The sequence below is a fragment of the Pyrenophora tritici-repentis genome, chromosome 2 (genome assembly GCF_003171515.1).
Source record: "Pyrenophora tritici-repentis strain M4 chromosome 2, whole genome shotgun sequence".
In the NCBI taxonomy this organism is placed as follows: Eukaryota; Fungi; Ascomycota; class Dothideomycetes; order Pleosporales; family Pleosporaceae; genus Pyrenophora; species Pyrenophora tritici-repentis.
The window spans coordinates 2,099,888-2,119,604 of NC_089391.1; the positions used below are offsets into that span (position 1 = coordinate 2,099,888).

General features: G+C 52.2%; 4 protein-coding genes across 4 annotated transcripts; 2 read left to right on the plus strand and 2 right to left on the minus strand.

The window, feature by feature from the left end:
* Window positions 1–1,481: 1,481 nt before the first annotated feature.
* On the plus strand, window positions 1,482–3,133 carry PtrM4_062580 (uncharacterized protein; the record flags this gene model as incomplete). Its single annotated transcript, XM_001932986.1, has 4 exons — window positions 1,482–1,618; window positions 1,675–1,980; window positions 2,031–2,256; window positions 2,306–3,133. The coding sequence occupies 4 exons, from the start codon at window positions 1,482–1,484 to the stop codon at window positions 3,131–3,133; spliced, it is 1,497 nt and encodes a 498-aa protein (XP_001933021.1).
* A 574-nt stretch (window positions 3,134–3,707) lies between these two features.
* Window positions 3,708–6,586, plus strand: PtrM4_062590 (C-1-tetrahydrofolate synthase; the record flags this gene model as incomplete). The annotated part of the gene is made up of 2 exons (XM_001932987.2): window positions 3,708–3,835; window positions 3,895–6,586. The coding sequence occupies 2 exons, from the start codon at window positions 3,708–3,710 to the stop codon at window positions 6,584–6,586; spliced, it is 2,820 nt and encodes a 939-aa protein (XP_001933022.2).
* A 738-nt stretch (window positions 6,587–7,324) lies between these two features.
* PtrM4_062600 (TreA, Neutral trehalase) lies at window positions 7,325–9,725 on the minus strand (the record flags this gene model as incomplete). Its single annotated transcript, XM_001932988.1, has 5 exons — window positions 7,325–7,454; window positions 7,505–9,249; window positions 9,300–9,421; window positions 9,472–9,541; window positions 9,603–9,725. 5 exons carry the CDS (start codon window positions 9,723–9,725, stop codon window positions 7,325–7,327), a joined length of 2,190 nt encoding a protein of 729 aa, XP_001933023.1.
* A 1,527-nt stretch (window positions 9,726–11,252) lies between these two features.
* On the minus strand, window positions 11,253–12,109 carry PtrM4_062610 (uncharacterized protein; the record flags this gene model as incomplete). Its single annotated transcript, XM_001932989.2, has 4 exons — window positions 11,253–11,711; window positions 11,767–11,816; window positions 11,916–12,038; window positions 12,091–12,109. 4 exons carry the CDS (start codon window positions 12,107–12,109, stop codon window positions 11,253–11,255), a joined length of 651 nt encoding a protein of 216 aa, XP_001933024.2.
* Window positions 12,110–19,717: the final 7,608 nt, after the last annotated feature.

A 19,717-nucleotide genomic window follows, 5' to 3' on the forward strand; every position in this document is an offset into this window, starting at 1 on the left:
CAAGAGGCTAAAATTACATTGTGTATTTCTGCGCCAGAATGACTCTTATGTAGAGTTTATATCAACATAGATGTGTACTCAATCGGTATACATATTTACGCTCTAAAGTCTCCTAATAGGGATTAGTCTTCTTGAAAAACAACGTAACTATTCTTTTGAAATAAGCCAAAATCCCTGAGCACTACCGATTGATGCTATAATTTATTCACTTTATTACTAGCTTAACGTCCCCTAAGTGCTAGGACATCCTCCGTGTTAGAATAAATAAAGCGTACTTTACGTTCTGTTATAGATTAAGCCACGCCTCTCCTAGGCCTAGACTAGTACGGGAGGGAAATAAAAGCTATAAAACACCTAGATAGATCTTCTCTCCCTAAGCTATACAATATTATCCTTTACCTCTAACAATCGTACTTTCAAGGGCTAGACCATGCCATAACGCAAGTAGCCACGCTACTTGCGACTTAGTTACCTTCGCGTAAGTCTGAGCTTGCTGAGATAACCCACGTCCTTCATGGGTGAGTCACTGCATTGCTCAACTTCAACAACCTCCCTTGCCTCAGACAACTATCCAGCACACCGAACCGAAATGATTTAGACTTTGACTGGATATAATGTTCCGAAATGTTGCTGACGTCAAGACCGGGATCATTGATGTGTCAAAGGGGCAAAGGTCATCGAACTGCTCATCTCACAGTAGAACAGAACAGAGTCATGAAACGGAAGGCGCTGCTATAGACGCTCATACAGACGCTTGTTGTGACTCAGAAGCCGTTATGTGCTGACGCTAGCCTTCTGGTCATGTCTACCCGAGATCAGGGCATGTTTGGTTATGGTTCACAGTGAAGCCCTTGGCATTGGAACATTAGAATCTTGCTCTGTCTTTCCACAGCAAGTTAAGATGAGAGTAGGTATTCAGTTCATATACCTATTACGGTAGTGTTTGCCCAATTTTGATTTCATCGTCACATACGCTTCTCAGTCACCCCCCATACTCATTTCATCACTGTTCACCATTTCAAGTTTGGTAGGAGTCAAAATAGCCAAAAATATACCGCCTTGAACCGCCCTCATACTTGTAAAGAAAGCCTTGGGAAACGGCTTGGCTGCATGTCATTTGATAGTGGACGATTGAATCTCATCAGTGGAAGTGAATGTGAGCTTGACTATAGATAGCACGCATTCGTGCAGATCTCTGATGCTCTATTAATCTCATTGCATCTACGTAATCATGATCAACCGTATGCCATCTTCCCCGCAATTATGTTTCACCAGGAATGCCCGTGTTGCGCTTGCCGCTTGCTGCTGCGCAGTCTTGGCGCAAACGTGCTCTTGCTCCCAAAGTCGCAGCTCCCCACAACAACAAACAGCGTCAAGCACACCTTCCCAACCGCCTCAAGCACAAAGACAATATTCAAGGCGGCCTTCGCCCTGATCGCTAGTTGCGTTGGCAACTGCAACGCGCAACTAATATCACAAGCATGTCTTCCTCATCGCATGATAGTAGCACCATAACGCCGGCGCTAGACCAGCTGCAGCCTCTGGAGCTAGACAACTACATAGTCGCCATAGGTCCAGGTCACGAGCAGTTTACTGGCACTCCCAGGGGTTATAACGTGTAAGTTTTAGGACATGGCTAAATGTGGTATCGTCACAACTGACCATGTCGCGCAGCACGCACCTACCGCTTACTATATCCAGCGCGATTGCTTCAGGTTACATCAAGAAGATCACATGGGCTTCGTATGGCTGCAAGGCCGAGTCCTGGTTCTTCGCCTTTGAGCTGGCAGATGGAAACCCCAGTTTCGAACATGGCGACGACATCCCGCCTGCCTTGGTTTCATTCATCAGAAGTCTTCGAGGCTCCCAAGTCTTACTTGCTGCATTGCGCGTACAGCTTGGAGCCAATGATTCCTTCGTGGCATGGTCTAAGTCAGCCTGGGCTTGCGCAAACGTTCCCCCTCAGCTCCGAGCCAAATTGTCAGTAAACCAATGCAGATTGACGTATCCAATGACTGACTTTGGTTCAGGCGTGAAGGTAGTTCTGCTTCTCTCGAGGGCGTCATCACCAAGGGTTCGTTGAGGAACGGCACACTAGACAACGTCCAGTGGCACGCCAACGGATCTTTCTACATCAAGAGCAGACACCTTCATCTGGTGAATTTCCAGTCGAAGCTCATGGATTCGAAGTGGAATGAGCTATGGGAAGGTCTCACACGAAGCGAGCGGATACGCAAGATCAATGGAGAACTTGCCGTAAGTAATCAAACTCTTATCCAGGCACTACTACGACTGACACATAAAGTACGTGGCTATCAACTCATATTCACGACAAGGAGAGACTTTTGTTTTCATCAAGAAGCAGGTACAAGGCAAAGAGCCTCCCTTCATCGTGAGCTTTGAAGGAGAGCCCGTGCACTCCAACCTGGCCATCGGCACTCAGGCTACGGCTGATCCAGTCACCGCTAGCAAGGGCCCTCACTCAGCTCAGCGCAACCGGCAGGCATTCCCACTACCAAAAGAGACTTCTCTCCCAGACCGACGTATCCAACATGTTCCCCAGCAGCCAAAGGAGGACGTTCCTTTCCAGTGGGCAACCAGCAAGAAGTCAGGCCAACCTCACGCAAGTGACGGATGGGAACTAAAGCTGACCAAGGGCAAGAAGGTCAAAGTGATACGGGACATGGGGCGTAGTTGGTTTCTGGTGATTGGTGAACAAGGCCAACAGGGTTATGTGCACGGCTCCTGGCTTGACTTTGGCGACGGAAAAGTGCACCATGATTCCAAGGCCGCTTACACGAAGTTCGGACAAGATGTGGAGCTGCTGCAGCTAGTACCTGGTAGGCTGGTCAAGTTCCCCAACATGGCCAGCTACGTAGACGAGTGTACACAGCCGGGATGTCAACGACTTAAAGAGGACAACACCAAGTTGGGTATCTGCATCCACGACCTGGGAGAATTGTTAAAGGCCTCGGATAAGTATTCCTACGAATGGCTAAGGGAGGGGCGCAATGTCTGGCACCCGGACAGGTTTGCCCGCTTTTGCCATGCAGAGCATGTGGACGAGATGAAGCCTATGGCAGAGCAGATGTTCGTCATGTACACCAAGCTCATGGATGTCTACAAGGTTTAGTTTGGGGACTTTGCGGTTCCGATGGCTGGCTTGATGGGGTCCCGGGGCGCTAGCACGGTCGGCGAGATTGAAGTTTTTGGCATGAGCAGCGATAAGTTACATGCTGGATAGTAACGTTTGGCTCGAGTATGCGGGCAATGTATAGCGTTCCCACCAGAAGAAAGCACAATCCAGGCAGATACCAATGCTGATGTTTACCTACGAGGCGTGGTACGTAATGACACGGACGCGAGTCGCGCAGAAGAAAAGTTCGGCGCCGGGTAGCTCTCACCTTTCTCCGAATCGGAGTGCAGTAGCATGGGCCGGACTAAGTGAGTGAAATGATAGATAGGACAGTATCAGCCCTTCGCGCCCCGTACACTCTTCCTGGAAAAGATACGCCGACTAGGCAGGGAAGACGATGAAAGTGTATCCGATCTGCGGCGGACGCGCTGGTGTTCTCGCCCGTTGCTTTCCGCAAGCTACAACAGCTACCTCGCCGCGAAAATATTGGTGCGCGACGTCTCCCCGCCATCTATATACTGTCGTCAAGACTGCAAACAGTGCCAGACAATTCTCCAGCACGCGCTTCATCATGGCTGGACAGAAGATTGACGGCACTGCCATTGCGAAGAGCATCCGCGAGAAGTTGGGTGCCAAGATCAAAGAGAGGCAGGAGAAGAATCCGCGATATCGGCCAAGTCTGAAAATTGTCCAGGGCAAGTAAAAGGCATTGCAGCAGTTGGCGAAAATGGATACTAACAGCATGCAGTTGGCGACAGATCAGACTCTAGCACCTATGTGCGCATGAAGCTCAAGGCCGCCGAGGAGGCCAACATCGACTGTGAGCTTGTGCATCTCGACGAGGACCTGACCGAAGGCGAGCTCCTGCACAAAATCTACGAGTTCAACAACGACCCCGCCGTTCACGGTATTCTTGTCCAGCTGCCTCTTCCCAAGCACATCTCGGAGCACACCATCACTTCGGCCGTTGCCGACGAGAAGGATGTCGATGGTTTCGGCATCCAGAGCATCGGCGAGCTGGCCAAGCGCGGCGGCAAGCCTCTGTTCACACCATGCACGCCCAAGGGTGTAATGGTGCTTCTCGAGGAGGCCGGTGTTGACATCAAGGGAAAGAACGCTGTGGTGTTGGGACGTAGCGACATTGTGGGCAGCCCTGTCAGCTATCTGCTGAAGAACGCGGACGCGACCGTCACCGTGTGCCATTCGCGAACGCAGGACCTCCCCGAGATTGTCCGTCGCGCAGACATTGTCATTGCTGCTATCGGCAAAGCACAATTTGTCAAAGGAGACTGGCTCAAGCATGGTGCCGTCGTTATCGACGTTGGTACAAACTTCATTCCAGATGACACCAAGAAGAGCGGACAGAGGCTCGTGGGTGATGTTGACTACGACTCCGCGGTCGAGGTCGCATCGCATATCACTCCGGTACCAGGAGGTGTTGGACCTATGACGATTGCCATGCTGCTACAGAACCTCGTCGATTCGGCCGATGCAACCTACGACCGCCAGAAGAAGCGCAAGATTTCGGCGCTCCCGATCCGAATTGAGGACCCCATTCCCTCTGACATCGCCATATCGCGAAAGCAACACCCAAAGCAGATTACGGCTGTAGCAAAGGAGGTCGGAATTCTGCCTCACGAGCTGGAGCCGTATGGCGCCACAAAGGCAAAGGTCGATCTATCACTCCTGAAGCGCCTCGAGCATCGCCGGAACGGAAGGTACATTCTGATTGCTGGTATCACACCGACACCCCTGGGAGAGGGCAAGTCGACCACCACCATTGGTGTAGCACAGGCATTGGGCGCACATCTTGGCAGGATATGCTTCGCCAACGTGCGACAGCCTAGCATGGGTCCTACCTTTGGTATCAAGGGTGGAGCTGCCGGTGGAGGATACAGCCAGGTCATTCCTATGGATCAGTTCAACCTCCATCTCACTGGTGATATCCACGCCATCACTGCAGCAAACAACTTGCTCGCAGCTGCCATCGAGACGCGCATGTTCCACGAAAACACACAAAAGGATGCTGCCCTGTACAAGCGATTGGTACCGGCCAAAAAGGGCAAGCGTGAGTTTGCGCCCGTCATGTTCCGTCGTCTCAAGAAGCTCGGTATCGACAAGACCAACCCAGACGATCTGACTGAAGAGGAGATTACCAAGTTCGCCAGATTGGATATTGACCCTGAGACCATCACCTGGCGACGAGTTCTCGATGTCAATGACAGACATCTGCGCAAGATCACCATTGGTCAAGCACCGACGGAGAAGGGTCAGACCCGTGAGACTGGATTCGACATTTCCGTCGCCAGCGAGTGTATGGCTATCCTTGCCCTCAGCAAGGACCTTTCAGATCTTCGCGAGCGTCTCGGCAGCATGGTCGTTGCCAGCTCGCGTGCAGGCGACCCTGTCACTTGTGACGACATTGGTGCTGGTGGTGCCTTGACTGCTCTACTAGTGGACGCTATCAAGCCCAACATGATGCAGACGCTTGAGGGAACCCCCGTATTTGTACATGCTGGTCCATTCGCAAACATCAGTATTGGTGCCTCGTCAGTCATCGCCGACAGGCTTGCTCTCAAGCTGGCTGGTACTGAGCCGGATGAGGACCACGACGCGCAGACTGGTTTCGTCGTCACTGAAGCTGGCTTCGATTTCACCATGGGAGGTGAGCGCTTCTTCAACATCAAGTGCCGCTCTTCCGGCCTCGTACCCGACACAGTCGTCATCGTCGCCACAGTCCGAGCCCTCAAAAACCACGGCGGCGGCCCCGACATCAGCCCCGGCGCCCAGCTACCCGAAGTCTACCGCACCGAGAACATTGACATTCTCCGCGCTGGCTGCGTCAACCTCAAGAAGCACATTGAAAATGCAAAGCAATACGGCGTCCCCGTCGTCGTAGCCATCAACCGCTTCGCAACCGACACGCAAGCCGAAATCGACGTCATCCGCGAAGAAGCAATCGCCGCTGGAGCCGAAGACGCAATCCCCGCCAACCACTTCGCAGAAGGCGGAAAAGGAGCCGTAGACCTCGCCCGCGGCATCATCGCCGCCTCGGCAAAACCCAAACCAGACTACAAGCTCCTCTACGACACTTCCTCGGGTACAGTCCAGGAGCGCATGGAAATCATCGCAAAGCGCATGTACGGCGCCGACGCCGTCGAGTTCAGCGAGCTCGCCCAGAAAAAAGTAGACACCTACGTCAAGCAAGGGTTTGGTAACCTACCCATTTGCGTAGCAAAGACTCAGTACTCGCTTAGTCATGATCCTAGTCTCAAGGGTGCGCCCACGGGCTTCACGGTTCCTATTCGTGATGTTAGGATGGCTGCTGGTGCTGGATATCTTTATGCGCTTGCGGCGGATATTCAGACTATTCCTGGACTGCCGACTGCGCCTGGCTATCTTAATATCGATGTTGATGTTGAGAATGGGGAGATTGATGGTATGTTTTAGATGGGGGGTTGTAGGGCGATGAAGCGAGTGAGTGGGGGATGTGTGAGCGTTCAACAAGCTCACTACCCTCCTCCTCGTTATTGTCGTTGCTGTTGATGGAGATGAATCAGTTTCTTCACCGTCTATGATGACTACTATCGGCGTTTTTCTCAAATCTTCAGGTGGGTAAAGGGCGCATACTTTCAAAGGGCGGGCATCTGAATGTGTTCAACAGCATTCATTTCCTTTTATACCACCACATGGGGGCTTGTTGTATTTTCACTTTTTTTTTCAACACGGGAATGTACGGACTCAAAGGGTAACGTAGCGTAAGCGTTCAAGGCGAAGGTCGTTTTTCATTCAACTTGGGAACGGTCTTTGGAAAGGCTAGATAGACATTTGATAGCCTACTTTCAATCTGACTAGAACATTAGAAAGAGACACAGGAAGACATCAAGTATTAAAGATCAAAACATGTCATGCTTGATGAGTTTATTGTCTCCATGTTACAAGTACTAATGACTACCTACTACTAAAAACAGCTTGTTGAAATCCATACAAACTATGCACTCGCCACTTTAGCATGACGGTCTCCTTGATCCTATTTTCCTTTCTTTGCTAAAACCGACTAGACTAGTAGTGCAAACTGAGATTGAATTATCCTATACTACGCCTTCTAACTTTCTCCTAGGAATCATACTCTCAACGTACTATGCGGATGCGTATCGTCAACTCATTAGGAATGTGATTAGGGGTCGTCTACATCATGCCGAGATCCGACATGGCCTTGGCGTAACTGTCCCAGTCGGTAAGGGCGCCGAGAGCGCGGCGCTGGTGTGCGCTAAGAAGGGTGAGACCATAGATGTAGCTTGCGTTGACCCATCCGAAGCTATTGCTTTGTTAGCGGCATGCGATGCAAGTCTTGATGAGAAAGCTTACCCTTCGCGAGGAACACCCTTGAAGTCACTGCCCTGGTTGCCATACTCTGCCTCGACCTTGTGGGGATCAATCTTCCTTGTGACATCGTACTTTTCAACGACAACACCGTTGAAGTCGACAAACGCCTTTGTGACCATGAACAGCCAACGGTACGCTAGGCGCTGGGCCTCAGCATCGTAGCCGTATCGCTGCATACCAACCCATGCAAGCATCTGCTGTGGTGCCCAGCCGAAAGGATAGTCCCATTGTCGGTTGGGTCGATCAAGGCCAACCTTGCCGCGCGACTTCTCCGTACCTGACACTAGTCCACCGAAGGCTTCGAGCTTAGGCAAAGCCTTCTCCACTAGGATACTAGCCTGGCGGGGCGTGGCAAGACCGGACCACATGGGCCAAAAGGTAGTGGCACTCTCGTAGCCGGTACGCTGCTGCTTGACGGTGTTATAGTCAAAGTACATACCAGCTTCCTCGTCCCACAAATACTTGTCGACCTGGACACGGCGCTTTCTAGCGCGGCGTTCCCATGAAGCAGAGTTTTCGATTTGACCAGGCTTCATGTCACCCGTGCAGAACTCTGCTGGAATCTCGAGCTTGTCGCCGAAGTGATTGCGGATGCAACGACCAATGTCGACTTCATACTTGTACAACAGCGCGTTGATATCGACAACTGCTAGATCAGCAGCGACCCTCTCGAGACGATATGAGGTATCGTGGCCTGATTCACGCACGGCACGGTCGTGCAGGAAGTAGTCGTCGAGTTCGGGTTCAACAACACGCTGGTAGTTGTAGGCGTCAACAAACTCCTCAAAAGTCATACCATGCTTGTCGGCATAGGGCTTCAAGATGTGCTCGAAATGGGTGGCTTCCGTTTCCGGCGGCACACCCAGTCCTCCGGGTCGATAGCGAGTAAGACCAGTGACGGGATCTAAACGAGGTGGGGACATCCACACCGAATGGTATTCCTTGATGGCAGCAAGGATAGCCTCTCGGAGAAATTCGAGGGCGCCAGGCTCGTGCTTGATGCGTTCATAGCATCGCAGAGCCATGTCGGTGAGGAAGGGCGGCTGGGAGCGACAGAGGTAGTAGGTACGGTTCGCGTTGAGAATCTTGTTGTAGTGCTTGATGCAGAAACAGAAGTGAATGACCATGGACTTGACCAGGTCGACACGGTCGTTGACGAGAAGGCCCAAGGACTCCATGTAGCTGTCCCATCCGTACAGTTCGTTGAAGCGACCACCTGGGACAACAAAGGGCAGGCCCCTCAGGTCCTTCTTGTTGGTTTCAGGGTCAATCCACTCTTCCATGGCAATGGCGAGCAGACCAGGTGCCTTGTTCAAGTCGCGCACGTACTGGTCGTTGTCGCAGTCCTTGGCGAGCCAGATAACGTCGAGGCGCATGTCTGGATGCTCGCGAGCAATGCGAGTGTAGTATTCGTATTGCTCTGGGGCACCCTGAGGAATGTATATACGGGGACGCGGGTCATCGGTCCAGTCCTTGGGGTCAACACCGACTTTGGCAATGTTGGAGCCGTCGATGCGGCGGGTGAGGCCATCCCAGAAGGAAAATTGAATCAGACGGCTGAGGCGGTTTACTGGGTTCTCGTTTAGACGCGACTCGTCGAGGACAATGGTCTTGCGGCCATAGTCCTTGGCGAGCGTCAGCTCTTGGAGCAGGTTCGAGAGCATGTAGGTGCCGCGGACATCGTGTTTCTTGAAGGCATTGGAGCCAAGGGTGCCGAGAGATATCGTCTGGTCTTTGTTAGCCAAACTCTCCACCGAGCAGTATCGCGTCGCCGTACCTTGGGTCCCTTGTCGTCAATGGTGATTTGGTAGTTCTGGTCGGAGTCTTCACGGGCAAGGAGCTGCTGTAGCGTCTCCTCGACGTTGATCTTGAAGCGGCGCGGCTGCAGCGAGATTTCATCTGTTGTGGTCAGCTCGGGTCCAGAAGCGTCTTTTGTCCAGGGCGCGTACCGTGGCTGATGCGGCGGCCAGCGGTGATGCCGTCGGTAATTGGGGCATTACGCGTGGATTGGTCTACGTTCTGTCCCGTGTTAGCACCGCCGTCGCCCATCTGGGGAACACGGGACAAGCGGGGCACTCACGGCCGAGTAGGTTCTCGCCCTCGCATGCTTCTTGGAATGACTTTCGCCATAGTAAATGTGCGGTGCAGCGTACGGATCAATGGCAGTCGAGGTTCGTCGAGGTTTCGAAGATTGCGAGCTCATGCTACGATGTGGGGGGCGGGTGGACGCAGACACCAGTCAAACCGTCGTATGTTGTGCGGTGTTGTGTGGTGCTGTGTGGTGCTGTCTTGGGGCAGGTGCGTGGTGAAGATGTGCAGTGGTAGTGCTATGGCGTAGGTACTGTCCGCTCTGGGTTAAGACGGCGATACAGGCCTGGGGGTGGGGGTGGGGCGGCACCTTTGTACTGAAGATGTTTCACCCGGAGGCCGCAATGTCAGACAGCAATGTGTGGTCTAAGGGACTAGGGCAGGTGGCGTATACGGAAGCGTATGTGGAAGCTGATGCGGTGTAGGAGAAGACATGGTGTTGTTGAGCCGGTCTCCTAGTTTTGACTGCTGCAGCCCCGGCAGGTCCGCCGATGGCTTCAGAAAGCATAATAGGCAGGCGCAATGGTGGGTCTGGCTATCACGATAGGTAATGACGGCGCAGGCGGTGAAGACGCTTCTGCATTTGTTCCAAGCAATGGGGTGATGGGCGCAGGACCCAGGAACCTTCATCCAGGTGCGAACGCGAATTGCACCGGAAGTCCCGTGCAGCTGCAGCTGCAGCTGCACCTGAGCTCCTCCAAGTGCAAGCTGCAAGCACCAATTCCCAATTCCCCGACAACTCCCTTGTACCTGCCGGCCCCGACCACCTGCACCATCATCGCGACTGCCACGCCGAGCTTCTGCCGCCCCTCAGAATGACATAGGCCCCCCCCCCACTACGACGTCATCGCTCTCGACAATATCTGAAATCCTCAATCGGACCTCTGCCTTGTTACGTCCCATGGCCGTCAAATCGCCCTGGTGAGCCTCAATGGCTCCCGACGTCTTCTCTGCCGTGTGCCAAATCTTTTTTCTTTGGCTTTTTTTCCTTACCACCCTTGTCGTCCTCGTGCATAACTCCTAAGCATTGCGCGTCCTGTGACTGGTTCGCCTGGCTGGCTCGACCTGGCTTTCCGTCAGCCTGCAGACGCACCCCCCACGCCTCCAGCTGCCTCTGTGTACCTCCGGCTACCACCATCGTGACCTTTTGGCGGCCACGACTTTTACCTTTGGCTGACTCTCTCGCCTAAATTTTCTCTTCTCCATAAGCCCCGGATAGGTGGACAATTCTCGCATCTCCGTCGCTCAATGCTCCCGTCTTAATCATCACTCATGTCAGATGACCATCTCGGGACATTCCGACTTCGGCTCTCCAGCCGCGCCCGCTCCTTCCTCCACTTCCTTTTCCTCGTCACCGCATCACCACAGAGTAGAATGGCACTGATGGTAAAGTATGGGTCTTGCATGTTATGCATTGATCAATCCGCCTCACGGAGCCCCCCCCTACACTCCAGACCATGATTATAAGCTACACCGCCGAATCCTCGTTACAAACGAAACGTAATATCGCTACCGCTATTCATGACAAAAGAGATGGTAATCGCAATCTTTTTTGGCTGTCAATGAGCCCCAACGCCTTCGCTAACAAGCAATCAAACAAACGCTGCTCAAACACCGGCAAACCGGCTCATGTATCCTGACTTCAAACTTCAACTTTCTTCGCGCTGGGCTTCCAGCTCTTCTTCATGCTCCTCCACCTCCATCTTGCTCCCTTGGCTGATTCTGGTACCGGTGTGCTGCTTAGAGTGGCCGAATCTGGTCGTGGGTTGTCGTTGTTGCCCCAGCTGCTCGATGAAGTTGCGAATGAGGTTGCGATGGAAGCCGTTCTTTGCATCTCGCACCCATCTGCGCTCTCATATATCCTGAGCTTCGACTTCGCTCGGGTTGGGAGAGGTTCTTGTAGAGCAAGAAAGCCAGAAGCGAAGCAGCCGCCGTACGCCTTCAACACCTCCAGAGACGCTGCTCTTCGCAGAGCCATTGTTTGTCTTTGGGCATCCGCATCTCCGTCATCAGACTCGGCAAAGTCGCCATCGTATCGGTAGTACAGTTCGGTGTAGCCAGCCGCTGACTGTTGGTCTTCTAGATGGCAAGCACTATCCGCCTGTGTCTTGTTAGCATGAAACCATGGAAAGACTTCATCAAGATTCGGCACATACCTTTGAGTGGATGGAACTGTGTGATCGCAAGTTTTCCTCGGTGAGTTGGGCTTGTGAAAAGCATACATCCCAGTTGGGGGTTCGTCCAAGGTTCTGGTACATGTTGATGTTGATGGTGGTCGATTGAGTGCTTGTGGTTGATGCTTCACTGGATGAGTGGAATAGGGAATCGAGTCCAAGTTCTTGGTTATAGTTGTGATTGTGGTAGTAGAGTTGTTGGTTGTTGTCTTGGACGAGTTGGTTGATTGATCCAGAGGCTAGGACGACCAAGTCTTATATATCAACCGTGACCTTGGAACCCCAGCCAGGCAATCAGGATCATACCCACCAGACCATGCGCCATAGCGCCGCGCTCGCCGATTAACTCCAGGGACCAGGTTCCCAACTACAGCCAAGACAGTGGTACATGGCTGCCGCTCTACCGTTTCCGTCACCTCTCGCGCTCTGGCCGGATCAGCCCTCGTTGCTTTTAGTTGCCGTCTGCGCAGGGGCCGCATGGCAGATCCTGGCCTGCTGAACCAGAGGCTGGCTGCTCAGGCACGCACAAACTCCACACTACCTCCTTCGTGGCGTCTGCACACGAGCCGGCCTATCACAAACTACTGTCTCCGCATAATTCAAGCCTCAACCCCTCTTGTTAGAAATTTATTCACACATGCCGATCAGGCACGGTCTGAGTTTCACACAAACGCCTCTACCGCACTCAATTGTCGGTATGGCAACCTGGCATGCCAGTAAACATACGGCCCCCAGCCACGGTGGTAGAGTTCAGGCTGAGCGCTCACCTGATGAACTGATCAAAAAGACTTTATCTTGTCATTTGTGCCATGCGAACGAGAAAGGGCAGTCTGTGACAGAATCGTGAGTGGGTCTCTCAACTACATCGCCGTTCAATACCTACAGCAACAGCTCAGGCCGGCTCACCGCCTGCTATCGTCACTCGATGCGCCTAGCAACATGTATCCTTTACCCGCAGGGGGCTAATCGGCTGTCCAGGGCGCCGGGCGCAATCAAATGAGTCTTGACAGCTGTCGCAAAAAGCAGCAACTGCTTAGCGCAGCGCGCCCCATGCGCCGAACGATGGATTCGTTTCCTTGTCCAGATCACGATACAGTGGTCCTGTTCCTGAGATGCGTGGAAGTCCTGGTGCGATACCCAAATCAGGCTGCGATCCTCAATTGTCGGGCCGCGCTCGGGCGGACTCTCCACCAATCTATTGCACAAACACCACGGCTGGCGATCATCCGCTCAAACATGAAGACAGATTACGCCATTGTCTACTGAGTACTAGAGTTCAGCGAAATGTTCTTTGTCGTATGACTCGAAAATAATAATCAATTGTGGCATCTATCACTAATCGACGTTGACCCGACCGCAAGAGCCATGTTTTCGCTGTCGTGGGGCTCAGCTGCTTGCCAGTCATGTACCCCTGCACTAGCGTGCCCAGCCCAGTGGCTGGTGTTTTCACGATCTCTCATTTCAGAAGTTTATTGTATTCGCTGCATTTACCGCTTCTGTGTCCCCAGAATGCGGCCGAACGAATTGAGTCATTGGCCTGGCGGCCGGGTACCACAGCACGCAATCTGCTCTCCCACGAACCAGGCATCCACTTTGCTTTGTACTCATTCGGTTCCAATGTAGACAGTTGGACAGCAACGTTCATGAGACAGCAACACCAACGTCCGTCTCACCTGGGGGAAACGATTGACTAACGGCATAGCTAGATATGTCTCGGTACCAGGCGCCTGCCGCCTCCCGAATTGATCTGCTATCTACGGCGCATTGTAATGGTTGCCTCGAGTCTGCACATGGTCGGCCAAGTCACAAGATGATGATGCTAGTCGCCCTGCATCCGAGTGCGACTCTTGGTGTTGCGTTTGGGGGTCTCGCCGACTGACAGGCCCAAGTTCCAAATACCACCCCTGGGCTCGTGTTCGAATCCAAATGACGTCGCCAATCGCTAGAGAAGGATATGCGTCTAGATCTCGCCGAGCTAAGGTTGGTTTGATATCGTCGATTTCTCGCTTGAAATCCCATTTTCATGATGAGATTCCCATCATTACTGACTCGAACCCTGTCCGGATCTACCACTTCCGCGGCGCAACTTCGTCTCCCAGATCGGCGAGCATCTCTGCAGGATCCCGTCCCCAGCTCAACATCATGACCAGAATAGCAGCCTGATTCTACCCACAGGTCTGGATCACCCGCCCCTGCACCATGAATCGCCATCTTGTGTTACGTTTGGGCAGCCCAAGTAAATGGGTAGAATGACTCTTGTGACAAAGTGGATATGATAGGATCGTGTGCGACTGTACAAAATGCCCTATTTGTGCCCAACGATGAGGGTGTGCAACTAAATGGATCGACGGGGCAGTCTGTCACACAAAAGCATGAGCAGGGTTTACAGACATCATGACGAAAGAGGGGGTGCTCATTGACACCCCGTGATCTAGATGTCACTGGGTGTGATTGTTATGATTAATAACTCCGTGTATGTGTCCGAATGCGTGGGTTGCGAAGGGGAAAGTATCGCGGTGTTTACTGTCGCATTCGCACTGCACGAAGCCTGCTGCTGGCGGTCGTATACCATGCCTGTCGCCAATAGGAGAACGGAAACGCTGTGACTCTCTCGGGCATCGCAAGCATACCCCGGGTCCGCGCACGCGATCAGTAATCTACCCCTCAGGAGATGTTTGGCAATCCGCCGCTGCTTTTGGTCACCCCTACAGGAATTGTGTAGGATGACGTTCTACTATGGTCAGGGACATAATATCTGTAGAACGCTGTAGACGTGTAGCACGACACGGCTGCTTCATCGTCAGTAGCGTCGTGCCTTGGTACCGGAACCTGGGTTTCCAAAGCCATGGAACTACCCTGCAAGCAAGGATTCTGAGCATCACGTGTCCCGAGGTCCACACCCGGGCTGGCTCATTGTTATCTTGGACTTTTGCCAGCCAATCAAAGCCGAGACCTTCACTTGCGTGAACTCCGCCCAAACAGTCGCTGGAAGAAGGAGCATTTCATGTTGCTAGCGTTCTCCTCCAATTTCTTTTTCTTCTTCTGCTGTCATCTCTCGAGCTCTCGCATATTGCTGGCCTTGCAAGGAAAGCACAAGAGTAGACAAGACAGGCTATGTAACACGGACAGGTTGCATCAATTGCTCATTCTCAGCATCCATACTTTCTCGTTCGAAGGGAGAATTACACAATACAACTGCTGGTTTTGAAGGCGGGGTAGCCCATCATTTCTTTTCCGTCCTCTCTATGCATCTTGGTGTTGTGTGTTGTTGCTAGCTTACCCTGAGAGAAGGGAAAATAAGGGTAAACAGGGTTTACAGAATACAAGTCACGCCACGTCATGGTACCAGATCCCGCCCGTTTCAGGGTCTTCCAACTTACACTGTCCTACACTCGCGCTTCTAGCATCGGCGCGTCCTTACTGGATATCACACCCATCCATAACCCCGTTCAGAACTCGATGGTCACACATGAGAAACGGGCAGGATACCACTAGTCGTACCGTCATTGCTACACTCGTAAACTCCCCTTCCCCTTGTCGATCTCACCATTTAGTCTTTGAGAGCGACACTCAGGTACAATAATAGTGATACGTGGCTGTGCTGATCCAGATACGATTGATAAGATTGAACAAAGATGTGCATTGACGAGGCTGAGACTAGTGGGGGCATCTGAAGTCCGGCCACCATACAGGGGACTACAGTGTAGGAGGGTGAGCAGGTGAGAGGAGGGTTAGCGAAAATACCAGGACATGTAACGTGTCTAGGGGCCTTGGATTAGATTAGCCGAGGGCCAGGAGGGGAAAGGTAGGGTCGGGTAGAGAGAAAAGTGCCCAGATGAGAAAAGAAGAAGGAAAATGTGCGTTGACCGCGTGCGTGGCGTGTGCTAGATGGGCTACGTTCGAACTCGTGTGTATACGGCAGTGTTCAGAGCTTTTGCACGATGAGCATCGGTGAGGAAGATTCTTTTACGAAAGCATCGATTATGAGCAACACGAAATTCGCATAGCACCAGGGGCTTGAGCGCATGGAATTTTGCAATATCTCGCCAAGAGGTTTGAAAGCCGAAGATGCTGAAGCAAGAAAAATAAAAGAGCATTCTGAACACTTGAACTTTGTAACACACCATCTAAATTTGAACCACTGACCACATATAGACACCACGGACAACGTTTTACGTGGACCCTGAAATCTTGCGAACTTGAATGGATGAGGGTCTGGACTGGAAATCAACATGGTGAAACGCACTGACTGCGAGGTGGTGGTGGTTGAAAACACACTGCTCTCTCGCTTTCGTAGCGACAGCCGGACTGGAACAGAAGGTAAAAAGGAAAAGAAAGGGAGTGAGTGGGTGTGTTACGAATCCTGAAATAACCACGGACAACGTTGGTATGGACCCTGCCCGTCTGGACTGAGGATCTGGACTCTCAGGACCCCTAGGAAACAAAAACATGAGGAAGCTGGGAGAGTGATCAACGCACTTTCCACCATGCCGTACCAGAGTCGTCTTTCTCGAAACAAATCCCGCAAAGCTTGGGGGATGAACAAGAAGGGAGGAAAAGAATGGTGTAGATCATACGCACTGACTTGGTACGTTGAGGCGAGAGAGAGGAAGTCTCGGAGAACGCCTATGTGCAAACCACGCTGAAGAGTTGTGAACCGCCATGATGGACGGCAAACCCTGGAACCGAAGCATGCTTGAGCGCAACAAAGTTCAACACCATAGCCAGCCGGAGAGCGCGAGGGTCAAAACATTTGCATGGACCCTTTAGGGTCCGGAACGAAAGGGAAAGAAAAAAAGATGAAGATGTTGAGCGCACTTACCACGTCGGCAGCAGAGAATACCAGGTGAACGAGCGCGATCCTCAGCTCTCTTGAGCTGCTGTTCCCATCGGCTCACTCATGCCCAGTTAGTCAGCCATTCGAGCGCAACAAAGTTCAACACCATCACTCGGCCGGGGCGAGAACTAAAAAAAACTTGGGCCAAAACATTTGCATGGACCCTTTCGCTCATCTTAAGGGCCCGGAACGAAAACACAAAAAAAGATGAGGATGTTGGGCGCACTTACCATGTCGGCAGAATACCAGGCAAGTCGATCCTCAGCCCTCTCCACGTACCCTCCTCATCGGCCAGTTGTTTATTTTCCTAACCTCGCGCCCGCCGTTTCAAGTACCGTCGGCACCTGTTATTTTTCGTCGTTGCTGTTTTGCTGTGCTGGCTTGCTGGGTCAGTGCGAGTTGGGTGGTTGACATTGCTGTTTCGGCAAAGCTCCAGAACGAAGGAAAAAGGAAACTGGTTGCGGACGGTTAGGTTTTAGGGAAGTGAGCTGGCAAAGGGTCCAGGGTTCTAGATGCTAACGTGCCCAAAGTGCCCAAAGTCAGATTTTGTAAGAATAGAAAAGGTGAATAGGGGACCCTTTTAGTCCTAAACGAGGGCAGACTATCACTGGCACTGACCAAAAAGGGTACTGTGTGAGGTTTTAGCGACCGTGATCCTGACGCGTCTGCGGTTCTTGTGACGAAGGTCAGCGGCATTATTTTCTTTGCAAATATTTCTGATTGGGAGGGTCGCGAAGAAGACTTGAGTGGGATGGGATGCTTGGACCCTGACGCTGGATGAACAGTTTTGGCTTCGCTTGGGGGAATGGGAAAGTCGGGAATGGCGCGCGCGGAGGGACCCTGAGATGTTTGTGGCGAACGCAAGTGGGGCCTTCGTGAGATTTGAGACGGTGGTTGTGAAGGGTGTTAGGAAAGAAAAAATTGTGAGGTTGTGGATGTGGACAGTGAGAAAGGGGTGAGGGATGCAAAAGGGAATGGCGAAAAACGGAGGGAGGGAGTGGATGGGAGTGTTTTGGTTCGAGGCTTGTGAGGCTGAGTGTATACGAGCAATTGGTATGTTTGATGTGGAATAGACATGTTTGAGAATAGGAGCGGGCCTTTGGGGGTTGTTCGATGCTCACGATGTCGGGATGTGGGTTGAGGATCGGGAGATTCTGACGGAGAGACTACAGAGAGGTAGCGTGTACGTCATCGAGTTGGAACCACGACCATCAGCGACCATTTACGGGTTCTATCTTTCTCTTGAACAACTAACAGACTCGGCATATTACCCATTGAACCATCAGCAGTATACCCACTCCTATGTTTCCCGCGCACCCTGACACCACAAGATCCTTGAAGACCCTCCACCATACCCATACCCAATCCAACACGTCTCTCCCCCCTACCTCCGTCCTCCCATTCCCATCACCAACGAAGATCAACGACGATCCCAGCCCCCAAACCACCAGCCTCGGAGATGTCAAATATCACGGAAACCCATTCATCCAGGCCCATCCAAAAAAGCAACCCAAACACCCACCGCTTCAAATCCTCAATCACACACAGACACACACACACACACACACACACACACACACCGCCTCGCCCAATCCCTCCGTGGAGCGACCTCGACGGGCGAAGCAAACCTCCTTAGAAGCCGCGTAGTGTCGACGTGCAAATCCGGCCTCATCCACAAGGAACAAGGCTATTAAGTTCCAAAAAAGCAAATGCCTTCCTCTCAAATCCCCAAAGACCCCATCTGTCATAACCGCCCTGCCCTGACCGGTCTTGACGCCATAGTAGGTAAGGGACTGGGACTGGTAACTGGATTAACCAATGCAATGCAGGGTTACCAAAAGCAAAAACTTCCTTCTCTCACTTATCCAGCCCTGTTCTAATTGCGTTGGTTGGAGAGGCTTGCGCAATTGCGTCGCGTCGCGTCGATAAAAGCAAACGGCCAGGTTTCATGGCTGCTGGCATGGATTGGCTGCGCGCCTGTCAGGGGTGCGTGCCAACCATACTCGAGAAGCAAAAAAAAAGAAGTTTGGGGCTGCGCAGGGCTGTACCCCTGTCGCTCGCGGCTGCGTGGAGATGCATTGGGCTTAGCGATGGGGGCAGGATGCGTGTTTGGTAGCGAGGGACCGCTAGTATGAGCCGCGGTAGATGCGGTAGATGAAGGGAATGCAGAAGGGACGGGGTGGGAGATTAGGAAAATATGATACATGAAAGCCTGGAGGCAAGACCGAAAGTAGAGGGTGATGACGGGAATAGATCGACGTTTTACCTTGTCCTTGTCCACCACTACCTGTTTATCACTCGCCATGGCGTTGATACCACCCATCATCGTCTTCCCGTGGCTTGCCTAGCTGATACTGGATCACGGTGAAGATCTTTTGGGGGGTGGCGGCCATACTAGACCCCATCTGGAGGTTACGGGTACGGGTACCTAGACTGTATTTGGTCTAGGGAGGAAAGAGCGAAGGAGGGGGACTAGAGCTGCAATTGAGATGATCTTTCACACTGGGGTGAGGGAGTAATGGTGTCACGAGGCTGATGTGGGTTTGGCGTGCGCGCGTATGCGTGTAGGTGTGTGGGTGGGTGGGTGTTTGTTGTGTGGGGAATATAGATAGCTTGGGGGATGGTGGATGACGATGGATGGTTTGGTGGGTATAGTGAGCTATCACTTTAGTAGCCTGCCTCTTTGGGACAAGGTAGTGGGTTTGTTTGGGGTTAGGGGCATGATCATGATGTGTAGGGTACTATGGTAGTATTATTGATACGAGCAAGCTTGGAAGTCTATCATCATCACGTGTGTGACTACACTTATCTAACCTCCTTGGTCGGGGCTGTGGATATCCGTGTTCCAGGAACATGGATGAGAAAAGGTGAATTCATTTCGAAGAGTTTTTTTGTTTCTTGGTAGCGCCGTCGTTGCCGGGCTTTTGCCGGTGTAGAAGTTGATGGATTAATTGTCACGATCGCTGGTGTAGGTTATATGTCGAGGAGATCGAAGGGTGGGTTCGTGCGAGCGACGGGGTGTATATAAATGGCGCCGGAATGCTCTCGATAGTCTTTCAACTGACTGGTACTATTCCAGGCCGCTATAAGAAAGTT